Below are 17,304 nucleotides of genomic sequence, written 5' to 3' on the forward strand. Positions count from 1 at the left end.
TATAAAAATGTCCTCATAATGCATCTTTGCAATCTGTTTTGTCACCATGCAGGCTCAACATGTCCCTTCCCCCCTTAAATTGCTTATTTCCATGGTATGTTTTATATCTATAACAAGTTGTGGCTTTAAGTAACTCATTGCTCACAATTTTTTAAATTTTTATGATATAAATTTAAATCCCATAATCATATTTTTAATACTTGTAATTTACAACAAAACACTTTGTTAATTATTGTCCTCAAATATTTCTATGTCCTGAATATTTATAAATACTTACATACAACTGTAACAATCAGCAAAACCTGTTTTTATCCAAGTAAACCTTTTATCAACCTCGCCTGCTTGTGTTTAGCCATTAAATTATCAGTTTCAGCATGTCTGAAGGACTTGTCCAGCTTGCACCATCAACGTTAGATGTACTGGATACGTTAGGTGTACTGGATACGTTAGATGCACTGGATACGTTAGATGTACTGGATACGTTAGATGTACTGGATACGTTAGATGTACTGGATTGGCTAGATGTACTGGATACGTTAGATGCACTGGATACGCTAGATGTACTGGATCTGTTAGATGTACTGGATTGGCGTGATGTACTGGATACGTTAGATGTTCTGGATTGGCTAGATGTCCTGGATACGTTAGATGCCCTGCATATGTTAGATGCACTGGATACGTTAGATGTACTGGATACGTTAGATGTACTGGATACGTTAGATGCACTGGCTACGTTAGATCTACTGGATATGTTAGATGCACTGGATACGTTTGATGTACTGGATACGTTAGATGTACTGGATTGGCTAGATGTACTGGACACGTTAGATACACTGCATACGTTAGATGTACTGGATTGGCTAGATTTACTGGATACGTTAGATGCATTGGATACGTTAGATGTACTGGATACGTTAGATGTACTGGATGCTAGATGTACTGGATACGTTAGACGTACTGGATAGGCTAGATGTACTGGATACGTTAGATACACTGGATACGTTAGATGTACTGGATTGCCTAGATGTACTGGATACGTTAGATGTACTGGATACGTTAGATGTACTGGATACGTTAGATGTACTGGATACGTTAGATGTACTGGATACGTTAGATGTACTGGATAGGCTAGATGTACTGGATACGCTAGATGCACTGGATTGGCTAGATGTACTGGATGCGTTAGATGTACTGGATATGTAGATGCACTGGAAGGGCTACATGTACTGGATACGATAGATGTACTGGAAGTGGTGATGTATTGGATACGTTAGATGTACTGGATTGGCTAGATGTACTGGATCCGTTAGATGCACTGGATACGTTAGATGTACTGGATACGTTAGATGTACTGGATACGTTAGATGCACTGGATACGTTAGATGTACTGGAAGGGCTAGATGTACTGAATACGATAGATGTACTGGATGGGCTAGATGTACTGGATTGGCTAGCTGTACTGGATACGTTAGATGCACTGGATACGTTAGATGTACTGGAAGGGCTAGATGTACTGAATACGATAGATGTACTGGATGGGCTAGATGTACTGGATTGGCTAGATGTACTGGATACGTTAGATGCACTGGATACGTTAGATGTACTGGATACGTTAGATGTAAAGGTAGGGCTAGATGTACTGGATACGTTAGATGCACTGGATACGTTAAATGTACTGGATACGTTAGATTTAAGGAAGGGCTAGATGTACTGGATACGCTAGATGCACTGGATACGTTAGATGTACTGGATACATTAGATGTACTGGAAGGGCTAGATGTACTGAATACGATAGATGTACTGGATGGGCTAGATGTACTGGATTGGCTAGATGTACTGGATACGTTAGATGCACTGGATACGTTAGATGTACTGGATACGTTAGATGTAAAGGTAGGGCTAGATGTACTGGAAACGTTAGATGTACTGGAATACGATAGATGTACTGGATTGGCTAGATGTACTGGATGGGCTAGATGTACTGGATACGTTAGATGTACTGGATACGTTAGATCCACTGGATATGTTAGATGCACTGGATACGTTAGATGTACTGGATACGTTAGATGTACTGGAAAAGCTAGATGTACCGGATACGTTAGATCTACTGGATTGGTTAGACGTACTAGATACGTTAGATGCACTGGATACGTTAGATGTACTGGATACGTTAGATGTACTGGATACGTTAGATGTACTGGATACGTTACATGTACTGGATACGATAGATGTACTGGATACGTTAGATGTACTGGATTGGCTAGATGTACTGGATACGTAGGATGCACTGGATACGCTAGATGTACTGGTTACGTTAGATGTACTGGAAGGGCTAGATGTACTGGATACGCTAGACGTACTGGAAAGGTTAGATGTTCTGGATTGGCTAGATGTTCTGGATACGTTAGATGCCCTGGATATGTTAGATACACTGGATACGTTAGATGTACTGGATACGTTAGATGTACTGGATACGCTAGATGTACTGGATACGTTAGATGCACTGGATATGTTAGACGTACTGGATACGTTAGTTGTACTGGATTGGCTAGATGTACTGGATACGTTAGATCTGTTGGATACGTTAGATGTACTGGATACGTTAGATGTACTAGATACGTTAGATGTACTGGATTGGTTAGATGTACTGGATACGTTAGATACACTGGATACGTTAGATACACCGGATGCGTTAGATGTACTGGATTGTCTAGATGTACTGGATACGTTAGATGCACTGGATAGGTTAGATGTACTGGATACGTTAGATGTACTGGATACGCTAGATGTACTGGATACGCTAGATGCACTGGATTGGCTAGATGTACTGGATGCGTTAGATGTACTGGATATGTAGATGCACTGGAAAGGCTACATGTACTGGATACGATAGATGTACTGGAAGGGCTAGATGTACTGGATACGTTAGATGTACTGGATTGGCTAGATGTACTGGATGCGTTAGATGCACTGGATACGTTAGATGTACTGGATACGTTAGATGTACTGGATACGCTAGATGTACTGGATACGTTAGATGTACTGGATACGTTAGATGTACTGGATACGTTAGATGTACTGGATACGTTAGATGTACTGGATACGTTAGATGTACTGGATACGCTAGATGTACTGGATACGTTAGATGTACTGGATACGTTAGATGTACTGGATACGTTAGATGTACTGGATACGTTAGATGCACTGGATACGTTAGATGTACTGGATACGTTAGATGTACTGGATACGTTAGATGTACTGGATACGTTAGATGTACTGGATGCTAGATGTACTGGATACGTTAGATGTACTGGATACGTTAGATGTACTGGATACGTTAGATGTACTGGATGTTAGATGTACTGGATACGCTAGATGATACGCTAGATGACTGGATACGTTAGATGTACTGGATACGTTAGATGTACTGGATACGTTAGATGTACTAGATACGTTGGATGTAGATGTACTGGAAGGGCTAGATGTACCTGGATACGTTAGATGTACTGGATACGTTAGATGTACTGAATATGCTAGATGTACTGGATACGCTAGATGTACTGGATACGATAGATGTACTGGATACGTTAGATGTACTGGATACGTTAGATACTGGTACGTTAGGATGATAACGTTAGATGATACTGGATACGCTAGATGCACTGGATACGTTAGATGTACTGGATACGTTAGATGTACTGGATACGTTAGATGTTAGATAGATGTACTGGATACGTTAGATGTACTGGACTGGATACGTTAGATGTACTGGATACGTTAGATGTACTGGATACGTTAGGATACTGGATACGTTAGATGTACTGGATACGATACGTTAGATGTACTGGATACGTTAGATGTACTGGATACGTTAGATGCCTGGATAGATAGATGTACTGGATACGTTAGATGTACTGGATACGTTAGATGTACTGGGAGATACGTTAGATGTACTGGATACGTTAGATGTACTGGATACGTTAGATGTACTGGATACGTTAGATGTACTAGGATACGTTAGATGTACTGGATACGTTAGATGTACTGGATACGTTAGATTAGATGTACTGGATACGTTAGATGTACTGGATACGTTAGATGTACTGGATACGTTAGATGTACTGGATAGGTTAGATGTACTGGATATGCTAGATGAACTGGATACGTTAGATGTACTGGATACGTTAGATGTACTGGATAGGTTAGATGTACTGGATACGTTAGATGTACTGGATACGCTAGATGTACTGGATACGTTAGATGTACTGGATTGGCGTTAGATGTACTGGATACGTTAGATGCACTGGATACGTTAGATGTACTGGATACGTTAGATGTACTGGATACGTTAGATGCACTGGATACGTTAGATGTACTGGATACGTTAGATGTACTGGAAGGGTTAGATGTACTGGATACGTTAGATGTACTGGATACGTTAGATGTACTGGATACGTTAGATGTACTGGATACGTTAGATGCACTGGATACGTTAGATGTACTGGATACGTTAGATGTACTGGATACGTTAGATGTACTGGATACGTTAGATGTACTGGATTTAGATAGTTGGATGTACTGGATACGTTAGATGTACTGGATACGCTAGATGTACTGGATACGCGTTAGATGTACTGGATACGTTAGATGTACTGGATACGTTAGATGTACTGGATACGTTAGATGTACTGGATACGTTAGATGTACTGGATACGTTAGATGCGTTACACTGGATACGTTAGAGATGATACTGGATACGTTAGATGTACTGGATGGGCTAGATGTACTGGATACGTTAGATGTACTGGATACGTTAGATGCACTGGATACGTTAGATGTACTGGATACGTTAGATGTACTGGATACGTTAGATGTACTGGATACGTTAGATGTACTGGAAGGACTAGATGTACTGGATACGTTAGATGTACTGGATATGTTAGATGTACTGGATACGTTAGATGTACTGGATACGTTAGATGTACTGGATACGTTAGATGTACTGGATACGTTAGATGCACTGGATACGTTAGATGTACTGGATACGTTAGATGTACTGGATACGTTAGATGTACTGGAATGTTAGATGTACTGGATCGGCTAGATGCATTGGATACGTTAGATGCACTGGATACGCTAGATGTACTGGATACGTTAGATGTACTGGAAGGGCTAGAGTGTACTGGATACCCTAAATGTATTGGATACGTTAGATGTACTGGATTGGCTAGATGTACTGGATACGTTAGATTCACTGGATATGTTGGATGTACTGGATACGTTAGATGTACTGAATTGGCTAGATGTACTGAATACGTAATATGCACTGGATATCTTAGATGCACTGGAAGGGCTTGATGTACTGGATACGTTAGATGTACTGGATTGGCTAGATGTACTGGATACGTTAGATGCACTGGATACGTTAGATGCACTGGATACGTTAGATGTACTGGATACGTTAGATGTACTGGATACGTTAGATGTACTGGATACGTTAGATGTACTGGAAGGGCTAGATGTACTGGATACGTTAGATATACTGGATTGGCTAGATGTACTAGATACGTTAGATGCACTGGATACATTAGATGTACTGGATACGTTAGATGTACTGGATACGTTAGATGTACTGGATTGGCTAGATGTACTGGATACGTTAGATGCACTGGATACGTTAGATGTACTGGAAGGGCTAGATGTACTGGATACGCTAGATGTACTGGATTGGCTAGATGTCCTGGATACGTTAGATGCACTGGATACGTTAGATGTACTGGATACGTTAGATGTACTGGATACGTTAGATGTCACTGGATACGTTAGATGTACTGGATACGCTAGATGTACTGGATACGTTAGATGTACTGGATTGGCTAGATGTCCTGGATACGTTAGATGCACTGGATATGTTAGACCCATTGGATACGATAGATGTACTGGATACGTTAGATGTCCTGGATTGGCTAGATGTACTGGATACGTTAGATGTACTGGATACGTTAGATGTACTGGAAGGGCTAGATGTACTGGATACGTTAGATGTACTGGATACGTTAGATGTACTGGAAGGGCTAGATGTACTGGATGGGCTAGATGTACTGGATACGTTAGATGCACTGGATACGTTAGATGTACTGGATTGGCTAGATGTACTGGATACGTTAGATGTACTGGATATGTTAGATGCACTGGATACGTTAGATGTACTGGATACGTTAGATGTACTGGATACGTTAGATGTACTGGAAGGGTTAGATGTACTGGATACGTTAGATGTACTGGATGGCTAGATGTACTGGATACGTTAGATGCACTGGATACGTTAGATGTACTGGATACGTTAGATGTACTGGATACGTTAGATGTACTGGATTACGTTAGATGTACACTGGATACGTTAGATGCACTGGATACGTTAGATGTACTGGAAGGGCTAGATGTACTGGATACGCTAGATGTACTGGATTGGCTAGATGTACTGGATACGTTAGATGTACTGGATATATTAGATGTACTGGATACGTTAGATGTACTGGATACGTTAGATGTACTGGATACGTTAGATGTACTGGAAGGGCTAGATGTACTGGATACGCTAGATGTACTGGATACGTTAGATGTACTGGATACGTTAGATGCACTGGATACGTTAGACCCATTGGATACGATAGATGTACTGGATACGTTAGATGTCCTGGATTCGCTAGATGTACTGGATACGTTAAGATGTACTGGATACGTTAGATGTACTGGAAGGGCTAGATGTACTGGATACGTTAGATGCACTGGATACGTTAGATGTACTGGAAGGGCTAGATGTACTGGAAGGGCTAGATGTGCTGGATACGTTAGATGTACTGGATACGTTAGATGTACTGGATTGGCTAGATGTACTGGATACGTTAAATGCACTGGATACGTAAGATGCACTGGATACGATAGATGTACTGGATACGTTAGATGTACTGGAAAGGTTAGATGTACTGGATACGCTAGATGTACTGGATACGTTAGATGTACTGGATGGGCTAGATGTACTGGATACGTTAGATGTACTGGATTGGCTAGATGTACTGGATACGTTAGATGCACTGGATACGTTAGATGTACTGGATACGTTAGACGTACTGGATACGTTAGATGTACTGGATACGTTAGATGTACTGGATTGGTTAGATGTACTGGATACGTTAGATGCACTGGATACGTTAGATGTACTGGATACGTTAGATGTACTGGAAGGGCTAGATGTACTGGATACGTTAGATGTACTGGATACGTTAGATGTAATGGATTGGCTAGATGTACTGGATACGTTAGATGCACTGGATATGTTAGATGTACTGGATACGTTAGATGTACTGGATACGTTAGATTTACTGTATATGTACATGCACTGGATATGTTAGATGTACTGGATACGTCAGATGACCTGGATACGTTAGACATACTGGCTACGATAGATGTACAGGATACGTTAGATGTACTGGATGGGCTAGACGTACTGGGCACGTTAGATGTACTGGATACGTTAGATGTACTGGAAGGGCTACATGTACTGAATACGTTTGATGTACTGGATACGTTAGATGTACTGGATTGGCTAGATGTACTGGATATGTTAGATGCACTGGATATGTTAGATGTACTGGATACGTTAGATGTACTGGAAGGGCTAGATGTACTGGATACGTTAGATGTACTGGAGTGGCTAGATGTACTAGACACGTTAGATGCACTGGATACGCTAGATGCACTGGATACGTTAGACGTACTGGATCCGTTAGATGTACTGGATACGTTGGATGTTCTGGATACGTTAGATGTACTGGATGGACTAGATGTACTGGAATGGTTAGATGTACTGGATACGTTAGATGTACTGGATACGTTAGATGCACTGGATACGTTAGATGTACTGGAAGGGCTAGATGTACTGGATACGTTAGATGTACTGGATTGGCTAGATGCACTGGATACGTTAGATGCACTGGATACGTTAGATGTACTGGAAGGGCTAGATGTACTGGATACGCTAGATGTACTGGATACGTTAGATGTACTGGATTGGCTAGATGTACTGGATACGTTAGATGTTCTGGATATGTTAGATGCACTGGATACGTTAGATGTACTGGATACGTTAGATGTACTGGATACGTTAGATGAAGTGGATATATTAGATACACTGGATACGTTAGATGTACTGGAAGGGCTAGATGTACTGGATACGCTAGATGTACTGGATTGGCTAGATGTCCAGGATACGTTAGGTGCACTGGATATGTTAGACCCATTGGATACGATAGATGTACTGGATACGTTAGATGTACTGGATTGGCTAGATGTACTGGATACGTTAAATGTACTGGATACGTTAGATGTACTGGAAGGGAGAGATATACTGGATACGTTAGATGCACTGGATACGTTAGATGTACTGGAAGGGCTAGATTTACTTGAAGGGCTAGATGTGCTGGATAAGTTAGATGTACTGGATACGTTAGATGTTCTGGATTGGCTAAATGTACTGGATACGTTAAATGCACTGGATACGTAAGATGCACTGGATACGATAGATGTACTGGATTGCTTAGATGTAGTGGAAAGGTTAGATGCACTTGATACTCTAGATGTACTGGATACGTTAGATGTACTGGAAGGGCTAGATGTACTGGATACGCTAGATGTACTGGATTGGCTACATGTCTTGGATACGTTAGATGCACTGGATATGTTAGATGCACTGGATACGTTAGACGTACTGGATACGCTAGATGTACTGGATACACTAGATGTACTGGATTGGTTAGATGTTCTGGATACGTTAGATGCACTGGATACGCTAAGTGTACTGGATACGTTAGATGTACTGGAAGGGCTACATGTACTAAACACGTCAGATGTACTAGATACGTTAGATGTAATGGATTGGCTAGATGTACTGGATACGTTAGATGCACTGGATATGTTAGATGTACTGGATACGTTAGATGTACTGGATACGTTAGATTTACTGTATATGTACATGCACTGGATATGTTAGATGTACTGGATACGTCAGATGACCTGGATACGTTAGACATACTGGCTACGATAGATGTACAGGATACGTTAGATGGACTGGATGGGCTAGACGTACTGGAAGGGCTACATGTACTGAATACGTTTGATGTACTGGAGACGTTAGATGTTCTGGATTGGCTAGATGTCCTGGATATGTTAGATGCACTGGATATGTTAGATGTACTGGATACGTTAGATGTACTGGAAGGGCTAGATGTACTGGATACGTTAGATGTACTGGAGTGGCTAGATGTACTAGACACGTTAGATGCACTGGATACGCTAGATGCACTGGATACGTTAGACGTACTGGATCCGTTAGATGTACTGGATACGTTGGATGTTCTGGATACGTTAGATGTACTGGATGGACTAGATGTACTGGAATGGTTAGATGTACTGGATACGTTAGACGTACTGGATCCGTTAGATGTACTGGATACGTTGGATGTTCTGGATACGTTAGATGTACTGGATTGGCTAGATGTACTGGATGCGTTAGATGCACTGGATACGTTAGATGTACTGGATACGTTAGATGTACTGGATACGTTAGATGTACTGGATTGGCTAGATGTACTGGATACGTTAGATGTACTGGATACGTTAGATGCACTGGATACCTTACATGTACTGGAAGGGCTAGATGTACTGGAAGGGCTAGATGTACTGGATTGGCTAGATGTCCAGGATACGTTAGGTGCACTGGATATGTTAGACCCATTGGATACGATAGATGTACTGGATACGTTAGATGTACTGGATTGTCTAGATGTACTAGACACGTTAGATGCACTGGATACGCTAGATGCACTGGATACGTTAGACGTACTGGATCCGTTAGATGTACTGGATACGTTGGATGTTCTGGATACGTTAGATGTACTGCATTGACTAGATGTACTGGAATGGTTAGATGTACTGGATACGTTAGATGTACTGGATACGTTAGATGCACTGGATACGTTAGATGTACTGGAAGGGCTAGATGTACTGGATACGTTAGATGTACTGGATTGGTTAGATGCACTAGATACGTTAGATGCACTGGATACTCTAGATGTACTGGAAGGGCTACATGTACTGGATACGCCAGATGTACTGGATATGTTAGATGTACTGGATTGGCTAGATGTACTGGATACGTTAGATGTTCTGGATATGTTAGATGCACTGGATAAGTTAGATGTACTGGATACGTAAAATGTACTGGATACGTTAGATGAAGTGGATATATTAGATACACTGGATACGTTAGATGTACTGGATACGTTAGATGTACTGGATACGATAGATGTACTGGATACGTTAGATGTACTGGATTGGCTAGATGTACTGGATGCGTTAGATGCACTGGATACGTTAGATGTACTGGATACGTTAGATGTACTGGATACGTTAGATGTACTGGATTGGCTAGATGTACTGGATACGTTACATGCATTGGATATGTTAGATGCAGTGGATGCGTTAGATGTACTGGATACGTTAGATGTACTGGATACGTTAGATGTACTGGATACGTTAGATGCACTGGATGCGTTAGATGGACTGGATACGATAGATGTATTAGATACGTCAGATGTACTGGATTGGCTAGATGTTCTGGATACGTTAGATGCACTGGATACGTTAGATGTACTGGATACGTTAGATGTTCTGGATTGGCTAGATGTCCTGGATACGTTAGATGCCCTGGATATGTTAGATGTACTGGATACGTTAGATGTACTGGATACGTTAGATGCACTGGATACGTTAGATGTACTGGATATGTTAGATGCACTGGATACGTTAGATATACTGGATACGTTAGATGTACTGGATACGTTAGATGTACTGGATACGCTAGATGCACTGGATACGTTAGATGTACTGGAAGGGCTAGATGTACTGGATACGTTAGATGCACTGGAAGGGCTAGATGTACTGGATACGTTAGATGCACTGGATACGTTAGACGTACTGGATACGTTAGATGTACTGGATACGTTAGATGTTCTGGAAGGGCTAGATGCACTGGAGGGGCTAGATGTACTGGTTACGTTAGATATACTGGATACGTTAGATGTACTGGATTGGCTAGATGTACTGGAAGGGCTAGATGTAGTTGTATCTGCAATCGGACAGAGAAAATACTTTCACTGTTGGAAATTAATTGGATTAAGATCACATATGAACTGTGATCAGTGGTTAAGAGATACCATAAGTGTTATTTGCACATTAAGTCACTGACTTTGGTTTTTAACTGACCCAAGAAATAATAACCTTTTTCTGTTTTATGCGAAGCTATATTCTCCTACTCACCACAAGTAATGTATGTACAGCTATCAAACTACTCTGTCCTTGAACAAAGGAGATAATTCTAGGATATACAACTTTAAAATTTCAGTGAATGTGAAGTTTTGGTGAAGATACTAACAACATTACCAACTAAGGCTGGCTGAAACATCAATAATCGGGAATATCATCAATGCAAAGAATTATTCACAATTATTGTACATAATCTATTGTAATGAAATAAAGCTTTAATGTACTCACATAATACACAAAGCTAGGTCCATATTCATGGGCTGCTTCTAGATTATGTTAAAGACACTGTTTTTTAGGTAATTCATGCATAAATGTGCAACCATTCACCAGTGATACAAAATACAGCATGTTGATTTCTTTCAAACGCTTTTGGTCATTTTTGCTCAAGGTTACTTCTCCGATATACATTGTTAAATTGCTTGATGTTAAGTTAACAGATATCAATCTGTATGATCTATAGCCAGTTCTATTATTAATAAATTTAGTATCTCCATTGTTCATCATACCAACCCCTATAGACTATAAATGCCATTTAAAGAAGTTACTCAGTGTTTTATTAGGTTCCTGACTTGTCAAACATAAGGTAGGTATGTTCCATTGATTATCCCTGATACACTCACAGCTAGCTAGTATTTTTTTTTCTAAAATTCAGGATTCAAATGTTGGATAACATTAGGAGCACCTCAGGGAATCTGCCAGAAATATGTTTACATTATAGCAGTCTTACAATATATTGTGTTCCAGACAATTCATACATGATACCATTTTTGGTTTATCAAAGTATACTCCAATAATGACTCTTTATGACTCTTTTCATAGAAATACATACTCTCTTAAACATATTTTAAAACATTAGAATAGACACATGTGATTTCATAATGTGACATGTTCCATTAAGTTTCCAACTACCAAGGAGGTTAAACTTACTTTTGATAATAGACAGGGTACCCCGAAACATTCTCATATCTATGATAAAGCATTATGGTATACTTGGCTAAATTACATTTATATAGCACAAAAGGAAGATTCTATGAAAACATGCTATCTCTGTACCGAAATACACTTTGTACTATTTCAAATACAAAAACCCCATGCATTAAAGTAAGAGATCATGCTTGGCCAACGTGGAGAGTCAAACATCTTGCCTATATTGAATCACAGGTTGTGTAACCTGTTGTGTCTTTGTAGCAAATGAATAGTGAGTACATGAATAGTGCCTCTGATCACCAAGAAGTGACGGCGTTAACGGGTAGGACGAGATGCAATTGTGAATGCAAAACTATGGGCAAAACAAACATGCAGTTGGGTTAAAGAGTCTCCACTCTGAGGCTGCAACATGCACACTCTTGACAAGTTAAAAACACTTTAAGCATGCAACCACCACAGAGCATATAGCATGGTGTACTTGTAATATTGCTATCATTCTAATTCAGACACAAATCTTGAACTTTAAGTTAAACAAAATGAAAGTGCCAGAGATTAACCAGTCGTACTTATCTGATGAACAGATTCCATCTGGGTTAAACAGACAAATAAGCATTGTCTAAATCAGTGATTAATGATGACAGATAGAACACACTCGGGATAGATCACTGACACAAAGTTTCAGTATTTTATCAAGACAACAATAATCAAATGTTTTGTTTTGTTATCAACAGAGCCAAAATTCGCACTGGCTACACTTGTTGGCAGGGCTACATGTGATATTTTCTGTTGTTGCAATAGCTAAATCACTACTGTCTTTACTGCAATAGTTGGACAACTACAATATTATTATGAGAGCCTTTCCTTCTCACATAATGTATCACTAGTGGATCAATCATTGCTTTCACATCATCAAGTAATTTTCATTAATGGGAAACTGACAGCTTCTGAAATATGATTCCACAAAAGCCATATTAAAACTAAATGGGAAACAATAAAGATGGCATACAGAAAGGCAAGTGTTGTTGTTTCACAAAGTTGTCTTTTGTCATCAGCCAAAATGTAGAAACTATAATAAGTTAGAGAAGGATGGAAACAGATAACACATGACCTCTTTCACCAAGAAACCTACGTACTGACAGTTTGAACCAACATACTTTAGTTCACAGGAGGTTCATACAAGGTTCCTGCCAACATGTACAACATGCAAGTCATGCATCTCACAATACATGCAGAAAACACTCTCCAAGCATACACTGTCTATATGCACATCACAAACCAGCACTACAGGAGCCCTGCAATCACTATCTCCAGTGACCAAGGGGATACTAGCATGCAGGCAGAGCTTCCTGTAACCAGAAACAGCAGACACAATGATACATTGATCACCAAGATATAGTGGCAGTGATCTGTTTGTTGTTGGACACTGCACTATTGTGCCATATGACACTGGTATGTAAATACACAGAAAATACAGTACAGTTTTGACATCACAGACATCCACAATTTGCTGATGGTGATACACATAATTCATGTCAGAGATTCTGACTACACGAACCATTCACTTACCAGAAACGTCAACTGATGTTCATACAATCAACTGAACAACTCGTTTTTTTATAGGAGAGTTACATAATGTTTAGAGTGTTGTTTCATTGCTTTTTAAGGTGAGCAGATTGCTACAGATTGACAGTATTGAAGTGGAAGCCCATGACCAATTTCTTGATGAATGAAGATATGCTGTAAAGGTTTGTCCCAATGTTGAATGACACATGTTCCACCGAGTAGCATGACAAATCCTGATAAGCACATACAAATATTCAGAAAATGACTGTTGCATGATTTTCCAGTCATCTAGTGAAGAGGTAAAAAGACAGTAACAATAAATCACCCAAATGAACATGTGGACTGATATTAAACACTTAAACTCTAACAAACTTTATTTACCAAGCTATTATAAACAGATTACCTGAACTACCACATTGGGTCAGGTGAAAAAAAAACGTGCATGTTGTTGAGAATTTTCTCAGATTCTCATATATCCATGACAATCTGTGATAATCAGTCCATAGTTAGCAGGACTGCTAATCAGTGATAGACTTACCTTGTCACACTGCCATGTCATTTATATAATACACAGGTTATTTATGAATACTGAGTAGCACCCTAGATGTCAAGGTCAACTATTTATTTCACATTGCAGAACCCTTGATGTCAAGGTGTGTGAAAGCATAAATCTACAAGGAATTTTATTAATAAAATCTATGACTGTCAGTCAAAGAATAATTCCAACACCAAATCAGCTATCTCTGACCACATCAAAGCAAACCCCAATCATCAAATAGAGTGGTCCGACTTCACCATTCTCGCCAACAACCAAACGGACTTCACTAAACGCAAGCTCACCGAAGCCATTCACATCAAATGCCATAAGCCCACCATCAACCATGACCAAGGATACTTCATTCCATCAGCTTATGATCCACTCCTCCACCAAGCCCAATCTATTGTATAAACATCGCACCTATTGTATAAACATCTCCTTCATTGTAACTACTCCTGTATTTATACATCTCTGGCTTCTATTCACTATCCTTTGTGTACTCACTGGCTTCATCAGCTTACTGCTTAACCAATTATGGCAATTATGTTGTTTCCTTTGTCAATTACAATGTATGTAGTTTCATTGTTATATACAGTATATATATGCAGCTCCTCCACTTCATGTATCACTCTTGCTTGACAACGGTACAAGAATCTGTATCGAAACGTCGCAATCACGAAATAAAGAAGTTGTTATCCATAAAAACGTGTTCCATATTGTACGTCTCAACTTCTGAAAAGGCCACTCAAACAAATAATATATACCAGCTCTCAACTACTGAAAACTCTGTTGTTTTTAGTCCCAGTTTGAATACCCATCCAATATACAACTTGTTGCAGTCGAGAGTTTTTTAATTACTAGCTCTCTCCCCTTCATCAGGTAGACTGTTCCTCTAACACTTATAAACAATTAGAGCTGTACGAAGTTCATACAATATTTATTCAGCTAATTACATAGGTCATTGTTGTGGAAGAGTACAAGTATACACATATACTGAGTTACACAATATATCATATACACTACTTGGTAAGTGAATTAAGAAGTTATTGTGCTGTATAACATTTTAAACTATGGACAGCACAAGCGACACAGACTTTGTAAACACTGTGATGGGTCCACCATTGACAGCTCAATGGAACTCTGGTACTTTAATATCAAAGTCTCAAACACCGGGGCCGAGAAAAGTTCAACATTTCTTCTTCTTCAGTATATTTACAAAAACTATTTTGCCACCCAGCCTGTAACACGAACAAATTCAATGGGCAACTTCTGTCTTCTCCGGAACTGATCCTACAAACGACGGAGGCGAGCATCTAGCTCTCTGGACATACATTTCCTGGGTGCTGCAGGAGCTCCACGGTTCAGCTGGGCAATCCGTCTCCTGTTCATTGCCTCTATGCTCTTGATCGCCTCGATGAATTCAAAGATGTTAGGGTGACTGTGCCTGATGCCCTGGTTCAGAGAGTGATGAAAACCTTCAAGGTGGTTATAAGTTTGTGGGACTTCTGTCTGAGAATGGTTCCACACAGGGATGGTGAAACGTGTGTCATCATGAAACAGCCTCTCACAGATGTGTTAGGGAACTCAGAGATAGCCTTGTGAACAGGGTACTCAAAGTCTACCTGACTAGTCAGTGGTTGAAGAGGTCTGCCAGTCAATTGTTGAACAGCATCCTTCAGCACACGATGTCTACAGTGAGTAGCTCGCTGACGATCAGGCATAAGACAGAAAGCTATGGGAATCACAGTATTGCCAGTACAACTGATGCCAAAAGTCTTGGACACGAATAAAAAGTTCCATTCGTGAAGAGGACATCAGCCTGCTGTAAGGTTGAGAGTGCTTCCTCCATAGAAAACACCAGCAACTTGTTACCGTCTCCGTCTTCAAAAAAGTAAGAAACCGACATCCATCAGATGTAGTAGTCCATGTTCCTTCTAGGGTGACCCCTCTACGATGTTCAGGCAATGCATGAGTGGTATTCCTTCTATGTCTATAGAATGATGATTTCACTCTGGACAGAGGTTGTGCATCAGCAGCAGCAGCAACAGGCAGTTGGCAGAGCTCTTCATTATAGATCTGGGTCATTGGAGTTGACTCATCCCTGGAACTTTTTCTCAGTGTCTAACTGCGGCTGGACTGTCGGGCCTGTGATTGTGCTCTCCAGTAACTGATCTGATGAACACGCTTCCAGTAGACGGCACATAACCTGACTTGTTCAGCTTATACAGAAAGTTGAACACCAGCCATAGCTAACACAAAATCTCTGTGACTGGGTCTTCTATACTTGCTGATAAATGTGACAGTTAAAACATTTTAATTTTAATCAGAGTAGAGGGATTATCTTAGCTTGGGCTGTAATTGGATTATGTCCAATTTTCAAAACAAACAACTTGCACTAAAAGTACGAAAGGTTTTAATCTGAGTAGACGAGTTATCTCCAAATATCAAAACAATTATGTTCAGTTTTCAAAACAAATGAAAGTATGATGATTATATGTACCTTTAATCAGAGTAGAGGGATTATCTTAGCTTGGGCTGTAATTGGATTATGTCCAATTTTCAAAACAAACAACTTGCACTAAAAGTACGAAAGGTTTTAATCTGAGTAGACTAGTTATCTCCAAATATCAAAACAATTATGTTCAGTTTTCAAAACACATGAAAGTATGATGATTATATGTACCTTTAATCAGAGTAGAGGGATTATCATAGCTTGGGTTCTAATTAGTGTTTGCAATACTTTAATTTGCCAGTTGGCCGTCAGGGCCTGCTACCGCCTGCAGGCTTTAAAATCTACAGACCCTGAATGAAATCTGCAGGCCCATTTGTTGAAGTCAAACCAATAAGATCAAGCAGTTGTGACTAAGGTAACATAATCCCCCGCCTCAAATTAT

General features: G+C 39.9%; 2 protein-coding genes across 2 annotated transcripts; both read right to left on the reverse strand.

Moving 5' to 3' along the window:
• Positions 1 to 451: 451 nt before the first annotated feature.
• On the reverse strand, positions 452 to 4,684 carry LOC124264399 (lysophospholipase 2-like; the record flags this gene model as incomplete). The annotated part of the gene is made up of 3 exons (XM_046699142.1): positions 452 to 520; positions 4,411 to 4,465; positions 4,623 to 4,684. Coding segments are annotated over 3 exons (186 nt in total), but the record flags the coding sequence as incomplete, so codon positions are not given.
• Positions 4,685 to 6,088: 1,404 nt separating this feature from the next.
• On the reverse strand, positions 6,089 to 16,495 carry LOC124264400 (putative protein TPRXL; the record flags this gene model as incomplete). The annotated part of the gene is made up of 8 exons (XM_046699143.1): positions 16,421 to 16,495; positions 15,705 to 15,862; positions 13,586 to 13,655; positions 10,995 to 11,207; positions 9,740 to 9,747; positions 9,171 to 9,450; positions 7,822 to 8,055; positions 6,089 to 6,136 (listed from the first exon to the last, which is right to left on the reverse strand). Coding segments are annotated over exons 1-8 (1,086 nt in total), but the record flags the coding sequence as incomplete, so codon positions are not given.
• Between the last annotated feature and the right edge of the window lie 809 nt (positions 16,496 to 17,304).

The sequence above is a fragment of the Haliotis rubra genome, unplaced genomic scaffold (assembly GCF_003918875.1).
Source record: "Haliotis rubra isolate DU_JTF1 unplaced genomic scaffold, ASM391887v1 Scf921, whole genome shotgun sequence".
NCBI lineage: Eukaryota > Metazoa > Mollusca > Gastropoda > Lepetellida > Haliotidae > Haliotis > Haliotis rubra.